Below are 12090 nucleotides of genomic sequence, written 5' to 3'. Positions count from 1 at the left end.
TAGTATTGGCTCTTCACCTCTGCTCCTGGTCACTCTGAAACCATAGGTCTGCTTTTACGGGATCTACTTATACCACCCTGAAACTACTCTAGCTTTTCAAATGTAGAACCAAATACACAGACACTAATTCCTTCTCAAATTGGAAAGCAACTAGAGAGGAGCCATAAAACAGACTAGGGTGAGACCAGATATGGACCAGAACCAAAGCCTTATCAGGTGCTTAGACGATGCAGTCTCAGCAAAAACCCAAAGAATGAGAGGTTGGTGGATGGGGAGCCTCACTGTGTCATTTAAAGAAGGAGAGAAGGAATATTCCACTCAGCACCATATATTCAACCAGGGACTATGGCCCCCCAGTCAGCATCCTCTTATGTCCTGGTTTAAAACCAAGTGCCCTGGACGGAGTAATCTTTGATCTTTAAAATCAGAAATTTCCCTGAGGGGGGCTTCAACATTTTCATTAAGTTTCTCTTTGATGCTGATACAATCCAGCACCTGGCTGTCACCACAATCAAAACTGTCCACAGAGCTGGCTGTCCTCAGTCAGCAACAAACTGAGTCAATCCAATCAGAAATGCTGTGTACACAATAGAGATACGGTATCTAGACAAATAAGAGTTCCCCGTATCGGCATGGAGTACAACCTCAAAAATTTTCTCTAACATTAAAGGTTCCCTTTTTCAGTGTACACTGAAAAAGTGTACCTTTTTCAGAGGTAAGACCTAGTTTGCATGGCCTTGGTTAGCCCATATTAATAGAAGAAAAGGGGACCAACTCAGGGGAAAATGAGGTTTGTCCATACAAGTTAGTGTCGTATGATGGTGGGTGACAGCACATGGCGGATTGCTTGTCAGGGTGGAAAGAGTTTGTAGATGTCCTGTCACAGTGGACCAGGTGTGACAGGAGTTAGCTGAAATCATGGAACCAGACTCCCAGGAATAAAAGAATGTCTCTTTCAGGCTTATGCCTCCACCATAAGTTTTTAAGAGAAAGTCGTGGTGGTAGGTTGAGGGTTGACTATCTCAGTGGTGTTACAGATCCTGTCATAATGAGATCTAGGACTAGGGCATATTAGGATACTTCTTTCCTAAGTGCGACATTGAGTAAAATATGGTTGCTCCCATTTCCACTGTGCTTTAGGCCTGTATTCATCCTACCTGCACAAAGTTAGTGGGAATGTGTCAACTATCCTCCCAGAGCCTCTCCCACAGCAGAGGACCCAGTTTCTAGGTGCTTAGCTCCAGGGCTCCCTCTCCAGTGGTAACTGACATGGCAACACTGTATCCTGTCATCTGAAATCTGTTGGTTCCTTTTCCTGAGCCTGTCCTATTTCAGGTTTTTCTCCTATTGTTTTGAATACACTGGTAGTAAAAAGGAGCTCACAGTACTTCTCCTCTCAGTGCAGAATTTTAATAAATCCTAGCAGTCAGGAGAAGGCAATGGCACTCCACTCCAGTACTCTTGTCTGGAAAATCCCATGGGCGGAGGAGCCTGGTGGGCTGCAGTCCATGGAGTCGCTAAGAGTTGGACAGGACTGAGTGACTTCACTTTCACGCTTCACTTTCATGCACTGGAGAAGGAAATGGCAACCCACTCCAGTGTTCTTGCCTGGAGAATCCCAGGGATGGGGGAGCCTGGTGGGATGCCGTCTATGGGGTCGAACAGAGTCGGACACGACTGAAGCGACTTAGCAGCAGCAGCAGCAGCAGCAGTCAGGAATAGTGTATTTATGCCTAAACTTTGACTTCCCCTGTGTTAATTAGTGGACCAAATAAATTCAGCAATATCCAAATATTTGATGGTTTCATTCCAAGGAAGTAAGAACATATACCCAAAACAAAATTTAAAACTAAAAAGAAAAAGATAATAAAGCATATTTTGAGAATATTCAAAAGTGTTTAAATATGAATTGTTATCCAAGGCACACAGTTTTGTAAGGATGGAGGCTCACAGGTTGAATATACTTTAAATTGTACTGGTGGCAACAGTTCATGACTTGAATTTGAATTTTGCTTTCTCTAGTGCATTCTAGTGAGGCCTGTCAAAACTTATATTGAACTGGACTTTAATTGAGAGCCAGAGAGTGAAGTGGATGAAAATGAGGAACAATTCCTTATACAAGCAGTAGTTATACATGGTACTACCTTTACATAACCCTTCATGTAATCTCTGTCATTTGGTCCTTATCAGGATCTGTAATTTTTTTTTTTTTTATTTACAAATAAGAAACATAAAGCTTAATCAAAAGTTAAAATACTTCAATTTTACATAAACAAAAATAAAGTTCTGCCACATTAAATTCAAAGTTTTCTTCAATGATTCGCTCATCAGTGATTAACCCAAGTAAGCTCATCAAATTATTACTCATGGGTCTTGTCTTCTCTACTTGTAAAACTAGAGGTTGGGTTATAGAAACTTGAATTAGGCCTGGTCATAGCAGGGCCCAGCTTCCTTATATTTGCTACAGACTACATGATAGCTAGGAAGAAAAATATTCACAAAAAGCACCACCCAAACTCCTTCCCATTTCAAGAGATATTTCTGGCCAATATCCAAACTTGACTCTATGATTTCCATTAATGAAAGGAACCCATTAGTGTGTTATTCCGCATGAATTCATCATTTATCCTTCTTAGACCGATATCCTAAGTATTAGAAGCAACATATAACCAGAGTTGTCATGAACACATCATCATCACTTTCAAAAGAAAACCTTTAGAAGGTATGCATTTTACAGAGCCAAACAATGGAAAAATGGAAACAAAAACCTGTTGATCCAAACAGTACCAAAATGCCCAGCCATGAAAATTGGGCATGACATTTCCTATCACATTTGTGCTGCTAATTTTATACTATTGATTCTTACACGAAAAGCACCAACCTTGAAATCACTAAGTTACTTGGACTAAGAGATAAGATTTGCTAGAAGTATACTTTATCCGGCATAAGCTTTTATTCCTTCTGTTCTATTATTGTACCATGTAACCAAAAAGTCATTGCCATATAAGGTGTTTAGAAATTTTACACTACCAGAGCATCTTGCTTTTTCAGAAGCTTACCTGGTGAGATGAGAAAACTGACCACACACAACATACAGTGCAGGGAAAACATTCAGACGGTGGCTGCTGTTGAAGCAGTTCTCTTAATCTGAGCCCAGAATTTCCTACTGGGGACCCTAAGGGTGTGTATGGGGTGGGGCAGGCAGGGTGGGTCGCAAAGGCTGGCAGCAGACGACAGCTATCACCAACCCAGGACTGGGCACTCAGCAAGAAAAAGGTACTTACTTGCTGCCATGTGACAGGTTTCCACCAGCACCTAAGGGAACCCTGAGCAGCTGGGCTCCCTGGACCCCCTTTCTCCTCCTGGGTTCTCTTTCCTTCGGGATCTCTGGTTTCCTGAGTTCTGGTTGCTCAGGAGGTGGCGTCTGCCCTCACCAGCTGATGCCACCCAGATCACGACAGCTCAGCAGTCAACGGACCCCACCGAATTGCCGGCTAGAAAGTGTCTCTGGGGCGGCTGTCCAGTCAGTCACCCAAAGACCTCTCCAGCGCAGAGGCGCAGTGGAGTCCTGCCCGCCGCGGGGAAGCTGCTTTTGAGTCCTCCTCACTCCTCCCGCCCCTCTCCCAGCCACGCCACGCTCGCCGACTCCCTCATCCCCAGGCCAGTGCGCGACCTCAGCCTCCGCACCGGGCGTGGGCGGGGTGATAATGACCCGGACGGTCCGCGGCGGCTGCTGCGGCTGGAACAGCAGCAGCTGTGGCGTCTCTTCTACCCGCTGCTCGGGAAGGGAGGGGGCGAGAGGAGCAGGTGGGGTGAGGAGGGGCAGCGGGGAGAGGACTGAATGGAGAATAGAGGAAGGGCAGGGATGCGGTTGGGGGTGGGCCAAGAGAGGCGAATAGGAGGGACAGGAGCGGGAGAGGAGGAAAAGGCAGCAAACTCAGGTCTTTACCTCTAGTTGCTTGCTCTCTCTCCTTGCCTAGCTGTCCCCTTAGAGCCTGCCAGGGGCAGTTGTGAGCCTGCAGCGTTCAAATCTGGACGTGGCTGTAGAGGTGTGCTCGCGCTCCTGTGTGGGTGGAGGGAGGGGAAACGGTGTGTGGATGTTTAGGAAAGAATGGGTTGGAGTCCCTACAACCTTCTCCCTGGAGATGAGATTTCGTTCCCATTCTGGTGACTTGAAACACAAGGACAGAGGAACAGTTATCCACATCTTGAAAAACTAGCGCACAATAGCGTACTTCAGGGTCGCGAAAGAAAATGTTGGACCCGCTTTCCCAGAGGGAGTTTGGAAAATTTTGCTGCATCACAGAACATTCATTTTATAACCCAATCTTGTTCAATAGTGAAGTTTCCTTAACAACAACAACAACAAAGAGTCCTACAACATATATAATAAAAATAAGGAAAAGGTAAAAGAAATTATGTGTATTTATAAGAGGCTCAAATTTTATGTTCCAAGGCATCAGACAGAAAAATAAAGGAGAACTAAGCTAAGTTCTGTCCAAGCCATGTCAGAAACAGCATGCTTCATCCATGATTCATAGAAAAGGTTTTATTACTTCTATTTTGTTTGCTTGTTTAAATTATACATTTGCTATGGAAAGTTTCCAAATATATACAAAAATAGAAAGCATAATAAACTCCTATGTACTCAGCCTCAACTATTGTCAATATGAAGTCAATTTTATCTATACCCACATTTTTACCTTGGATTAATTTAAAAGTAGTACGGTTATTTCAATATTTTGGCCACCTGATATGAAGATCTGACTTATTTGATTCTGGGAAAGATTGAGGGCAGGAGGAGAAGGGGATGACAGGATGAGATGGTTGGATGGCATCACCGACTCAATGGACATAGGTTTGGGTGGACTCCGGGAGTTGGTAATAGACAGGGAGGCCTGGCGTGTTGCGGTTCATGGGGTTGCAAAGAGTCAAACACGATTGAGCGACTGAACTGAACTGACAGTTATTTCGTTTTATCCAAAAAAAATCATCACATGTCTCTGAATGATAAGGGCTTCTAAAGAATAAAGCCCCCCCAGAAGACCAATACAATTATCATACCAACAACTAATAATCATTATTTTGGAGTCAAACATCCACTTGATTTATTTTTAATAGACAACATGTGAATTACCAGCCTCTCTTCCTCACACTTTGTGGTTACATTCCAAGTAGATTTTCTAATTCACTGAACTTTTCTTGAAGCAATTCAACTTACACATCCTCCTCACCCAGTAAAATTTGATGCATCTTTCTGTACATTCAATCATAGTACAAATGATAAAAATTTGATAAACTTTAAAATAAATAAATAATAAAAACATGATAAAAATTTAACCAATATAAAATATCGAATACTTTAAAGTTTAAATAAGATGTCTGACATAAAATAAAGAGAAATACTGCTTTGTATAATGTGCAACTAAAATAAGCAACTAATCCCAAGAGGTTGTGCAAACCAGTAATAGAAACCAGAGGCAAACAGAAAGGAAACCGATGATACTAGATTTACCTTCTGAGTTGAGCAACCAATTTTTGTTGTTATTCTGGAGCAAATATTTTCTTTCTACTATAGATAATATTGCTATGCTAATCTGACAAACTTTTAGCAATTATTATGCTCCTAATAATAATAATTATAGCTGATAATCACATTTTGGGTTGCTGTGCCGGGGCAAATGTTTGGTGGGAGGGGTTATTTGCAGTTTGTTTTCCAGGCTTCTGCCTTAAGAATCTTACATATTCCAACCTGTGCATCCAGAATATGTACTCAGAAGGTAGATTCTCTAGACCCACTTGCCCTTACTGCTCATCAGGAGAAACCTTTTCTATCACACTACACTTGAACCAGATAAATCCCTGGGGGAATTATTTCCCTCAAAGCCTGCTTCAGTGGAGGCTGTTTATTCTAACCTCAAAGATGTTAGTGTCGGGAGTGTGAATGGGCTTGATGTTTTGATTCTCACTCCACATCACCACATCTAGAGTTGGTAAAACCTTAAACAATTGCCCCAAAATACAAACAAATCAAAACATATCTTCCTTTGAAAGTATGTCTTTTAGGTGTATCATCCTTTTCTTTTTTCGGTCGAGCATTTATCTTTGGCTTCCCTTGTGGCTCAGCTGGTAAAGAATCTGCCCGCAATGCGGGAGACCTGGGTTCGATCCCTGGGTTGGGAAGATCTCCTGGAGAAGGTAAATGCTACCCACTACAGTAATCTGGCCTGGAGAATTCCATGGACTATAGTCCATGGGATCACAAAGAGTTGGACACAACTGAGCAACTTTTACTTTTCTGACTTTATAATATTTTTATTAATTAAGGATTTATTTTCTGGTTGGCAGTTTCCCGTGCTGTCTGGACTCTTAACAAATTTCTCATCCATTTGGATGCTGATAACCATTTTAATAGCCTAGTTTCGAATTTCCTTCCTAATAGGTGATTTTTCTCTAGTCTGTTTTGGCTATTAAATCCCACACTCACACTTTGAATCTTGTCATAGCTAGCAACTTCTTGTTTTTCTCTGTAACATTTATCTGACATGCTAAATATCAGTTCATGATATCTTTTTTCTGTTTTTTTCCCACCAGAATCCATGCTGCATGATAAAGGGGAATTGTTTATTCCCTGTTGTAAGATGCTTAGAACAGAGGGTGTAATACAGTAGGTACTCAGTAAATCTGCTAAAAGAATGAACCCCAAGCATACTCTCAGTTAACTGAGTGCTTCTTGGAAAAATGTGGTGATTCACCACAGTGATAAGTCATAGGCCACATGTAATATGAAGAATGTGAAAATTGTTTGTTGATCTGCTTTCATTCTGCTGAATTTGTGATACTAATGTACTTTAATGCTTCTGTGATACTCAAGTGTGAATATTTCCCCTGGCTGCAGAATCTTGATACAAAGCAGAGAACTGTCTAAAGAGAAGTGATAGAAATAAGAAAGTCCAATTTTGTCTGTGGGGAATGCCAGGACACTCGGAGACATAAAGCACTCAGCATCAAAGTGAAGTGAAAGTGAAGACACTCAGTCTTGTCCGACTCTTTGCGACCCCATGGACTGTAGCCTACTGATGGGATTTTCCAGGCAATAGTACTGGAGTGGATTGCCATTTCCTTCTCCAAAACAAAACCCTTATTCTAACCTACTAAGGAACAGACATTGGTTTGGGATTGTTGTCAAAATCCAGGCCTAGATATTTTTAAGAATGAATATAAAATAAACTATATTGTAGAAACATGTCTCTGAATAACTCAAATTTTATGATTGTTAAGAGTTCATATTTTCTTTTGCAAATACTAGTTAACTTCCCACGTCATGTGTAATATCACAAGCAAATGCCTATGATCCTTTTTGTCTTAGTCAGTTAGAGCTGATATAAAATATATCACAAACTTGGTGGTTTATAAATAACAGAAAATCATTTCTCACAATTTTGGAGGCTAGAAAGTGCCTGTGGAGTGAGGTTCTGTGTTGCAGACTGCAGGTTTGTCATTGTATCCTCCTATGATGAACTGAGAGAAGACAAAAGCTCTCTTATGATTCTTACAAAGGGATTAAATCCACTGACAAGGACTCAACCTCTATGACTCCATCTAATCCTAATCACTTCTCAAGGACCCTGTCTCCTAATGCTGTCACATTGGGGAGTAGGGTTTCAACATGTGAATTTTTTTGGAGGAGTACACAAAGATACTATCTGTAATAACCTTCCTTTCAGTTTTTATCATCGTAACCTACCTACATCGTCAGTGCTGCAAAACTAAAATCTGTTCCTTACGATTATTTTTCTTTGTATATTCTACTTATGATTCTGACTATAGTTGAACTCCTTAGAACTGTCCCAAGAAAACCTTGCCATAGTTTTCAATTCTGTCCCAAGTTCCAGAACTATAAGAATTTGGAAAGTGAACATAACTGTAAAAAGTTGCTTAAACAGTTACAGAGAAACAAAATAAATGTTTTGATTCTTAAGGACTCTCAGAATTGAAAGAGCAGACCGTAGATGGTGAGAGTCAACTGGAGTCCCGGTACAAAAAATGTGGGCAAAAATCCTTTTAGAGCTTTAATTATCAGTTGATAAATTACTAAACTGGTTCTAGTTTCTCAGATTGCCTGTAATATATAGTATATGTATATGTAAACAATGTCCCATTTTGGACTCTTTCCCAAAATGTTCCAAATAGTCAACAGAGACTATCAGTGAAAAGCAAAATTAAATATTGGAAATCAGCAGGGAAAAATACATCAAATATTTCATTTGGAAAACACATTCATATAGTATAAGGTGGACCATTCTGTGCCTGTATTCATCTCATAGTTTTCTATGGTGCCAAGAATCAGATTGGACAAATCACAGACACACCTGGAGTCTGTGTTCAAAATGTTCCTGATCACTGTGAGCACTGATGTTTCAGTGGTATAATCCTCACCTGCCAAAGGTTATTGATCACAGTGCATTCCATCTTGTAATTTTGTATTTAAGATTCATCTACTAAGTAATTTCTAACCAGTCTTGGCAGAAACTCAAAATACTTTCTAGTGAAATAATAAAACACAAAACAAAGATAATTACAAAATCACAATTTGTTGTTATCTGAATGTTCTATTCTAATTTTTGTGTCCATATGTGAAATAGTTGAATATATGCATGTAGTATATAAAAGTAGTATTTGACTACAGTAACAAAAACCTAAAAAACTGTGGCTTAAATATGGTATAATTTATTCCTCTCAAACTTAATAATCTATATAGAGGGGAGTTCAGGACTATAAAATATCACCAAATCAGGCTCTTTCAATTTTGTTGATCTGTCATCTCTACTATATTATGCAATTATTTGAAGTATTCAGGATTGTTCATCAACATTTGTATTACAGTAGGAAAAGGGAGTAAAGAAAATGTAATTCACACCCATTTCATAAAAGATAGCACTTCAAAAGATAGCACATTCTTGAGCTCATATTATGTTGGCCAGAACTTAAACCCATAGATACAAACTAGTGAATGTCATGTGTATTCTGATGTCCATTTGGTGAGCCAAAAGTTGAGGCTTCTACTAATGTAGACAAAGGTAAGAATAAATATTGGGGATGACCAGTAACTTCTGTCATGCCATGTCTGCATCTGCAGTTAGCATTCTGATTGGATTGAATGGCCTCACCACACAGTAAATTAGAGGGAAAATGTGGACTCCTAAAGATTTAAGAACTTATCAAAGTATAACTAAATTTACCAATAAACATTTCTTCCACCTAAATTAGAATTATCAGGAAAGAAATTCAGATTGAAAAACAATCATTTGAACAGTTACAATATTGGATGCTAGTTTGTTTCCTCAAATGCATTAGGTTTCTTACCCATCAAGAGTGATACTGGTGGGGTTCCCTGGTGGCTCAGTGGTGAAGAATCCACCTGCCAGCACAGAAGACATGGGTTCGATCCCTGATATGGGAAGATCCCACATGCTGTGAAGCAAATAAGCCCCTGCACCACAACTATTGAGCCTCTGCTCTAAAGTCCAGGAGCTGCAACTTCTCAAGCCTGTGTACCCTAGAGCCTATACTCTACAAGAGAAGCCACTGCAGTGAGAAGCCTGCATACCACAACTAGAGAGTAACCCCTGCTCTCCACAAGTAGAGAAAAGCCCATGCAGCAACCAAGACTCAGAACAGCCATAAATAAATAAATAATAAATAATAAAAAACACGAATACTGTGAATGCCCAGATAATCATCTCTGCAGACAGCTAGAAAATCTCAGGAATTAGGGAGAGAAGGGAAACTTGCACCTGGGCTAAATTGGGTGCTGAAAATAGGGAGTTGTTTGAAAATCTATAGGCCATCAGAGGTCCAACTCTAGCCTATCCCACTAGCTGCTCTCTTTCTCAACTCAAGGTAGGAAGTATATTCTCTAGAAAATTTGGATTATAAAGACCTGAAATCTCAAATATTAAACAGAGAGAAGAATAGAGAGAGGTGCTGGACTGAAAGGAAGAACACTAATAAAAAATTTTTTTCGAGCAACTTAGATACCCATCAACAGATGAATGGATAAAGAGCTTGTAGGACATATATACAATGGAATATTACTTAGGCATAAAAAGTAATGAATTTGAGTTAGTTGCAGTGATGTGGATGAAACTAGAGCCTGTTATATAGAGTGAAGTAAGCCAGAAAGAGAAAAACATATATAGTATATTAACACATACATATGGAATCTAGAAAAATGGTACTGATGAATCTATTTGCAGGGCAGGAACAGAGAGGCAGATGTAGAGAAGGGACTTGTGGTCACAGTGAGGGGAGGAGAGGGTGGGACAAATTGAAAGAGTAGGATTGACATATATACACTATTGTGTGTAAAATAGATAAGCTAGTGGGAAGCTGCTATACAGCACAGGGAGCTCAGCTTGGTGCTCTGTGAGGACCTAGAGGGGTGAGATGTGGGGGCGGGAGGGAGGCTCAAAAGGGAGGGCATATATGTAGTTATAGCTGACTCATACTGTCGTACAGCAAAAACCAACAAGACATTGTAAAGCAATTATCCTCTATTTTTTTTTAATTTGCATTCTAGATGATGAGACTCTCCGCTGTGCTCCAGGTAATTTCCCTTAATTAGAATCAATATTCTGGTAATCACATTTTATATTTCAGAAAGAAGATTCTAGGATCTCCTCCTACAAAATTTGGCATATCCCATAGGATAGACTCATTGCTACTGGTACTTTGATACCTTCAACAACAATTAACTGATTACTGGATCATCCTAGAATAAAGTCTTCTAGTCCGCAAGATTTACTTCATCAATCCTCAGACCTATGCATAAATATACAGTGTATCTGATTAGTTACTTAGTGATCACTAAACAAGAATCACTTGACATTTGAGGAATGACTTCATCATGGCAGAGAAGAACTCAATCAAATCTACTGAACAAAATAACTTTTTGAAGGTAAAGACAGAGTAAGGCACAGAAGAAAATTCAAAGAAAATATAATTAACATGAGAAATTAGTTATATGTCCATGGAACAAAGATAGGATGTACTATTTTGAAGGATCAGTATATGAAATAGCTCTTGAAATCTTAATCTATGATTGATGGTGATGATGCTGATAATGATGGAAGAGTTTGATAATAATATTGTGGAAATGATCAAGTATGTACAAATAAAGAGACTGCTGCTGCTGCTGCTGCTAAGTCACTTCAGTCGTGTCCGACTCTGTGTGACCTCAGAGATGGCAGCCCACCAGGCTCCCCCATCCCTGGGATTCTCCAGGCAAGAATACTGGAGTGGGTTGCCATTTCCTTCTCCACTGCATGAAAGTGAAAAGTGAAAGTGAAGAGACAACAGTATATTAAAGATAAAATAAGAGACAAAATTCCAAAGGCTCAATCTTCAGCTTCCAGAAGGAAAATATGGTGAATAAGTGAGAATAAATAATAAAATAAACAACACAAAGAAATTTCTTAGAATTGAAGGACCCAAGTCTCCCAACTGAATGGGCCCAGAGATAGCCAATCCATTTAAGTGGAAATAATTTCTCAACAGGGAAAATAACCATGAAATACTAGAATTTTTAGATAAAGATATTAAAGTTCCCAGACAGAAAAAGCTGGATTAAAACTCAACATTCAAAAAACAAAGGTCATGGCATCCAGTTCCATCACTTAAGCAAATAGATGGGGAAACAATGGAAACACTGACAGATTTTATTTTCTTGGGCTCCAAAATCACTGCAGATTGTGACTGCAGACATGAAAGTAAAAGATGCTTGCTCCTTGGAAGAAAAGCTATGACAAACCTAGACAGCATATTAAAAGGTAGAGACATCAGTTTGCTGACAAAGGTCCTTATAGTCAAAGCTATGGTTGTGAGAGCTGGGCCATAAAGAAGGCTGAGCACTGAAGAATTGACGCTTTTGAACCATGGTGTTGGAGAAGACTCTTGAGAGTCCCTTGAACTGCAAGGAGATCAAACCAGTCAATCATAAAGGAAATCAACACTGAATATTCACTGGAGGGACTAATGCTGAAGCTGAAGCTCCAATACTTTGGCCACTTGATGTGAGAGTCAGCTCAT

The 12090-nt window shown here is 39.8% G+C and overlaps 1 protein-coding gene across 1 annotated transcript in view; it reads right to left on the bottom strand.

The window, feature by feature from the left end:
* The window catches only part of SCN7A (sodium voltage-gated channel alpha subunit 7), an 81520-nt gene extending 77711 nt beyond the window's left edge, over positions 1-3809 (bottom strand). Inside the window, exon 1 of the mRNA XM_027558694.1 lies at positions 3285-3809. Within this exon, the coding sequence (XP_027414495.1) occupies positions 3285-3294 (10 nt within the window). The 5' untranslated portion in view covers positions 3295-3809. The remainder of the gene's footprint in view (positions 1-3284) is intronic.
* Positions 3810-12090: the final 8281 nt, after the last annotated feature.

The sequence above is a fragment of the Bos indicus x Bos taurus genome, chromosome 2, assembly GCF_003369695.1.
Source record: "Bos indicus x Bos taurus breed Angus x Brahman F1 hybrid chromosome 2, Bos_hybrid_MaternalHap_v2.0, whole genome shotgun sequence".
NCBI lineage: Eukaryota > Metazoa > Chordata > Mammalia > Artiodactyla > Bovidae > Bos > Bos indicus x Bos taurus.
Note: the sequence above shows the minus strand (reverse complement) of the source record. Positions and strands in the feature narration are given on the sequence as shown.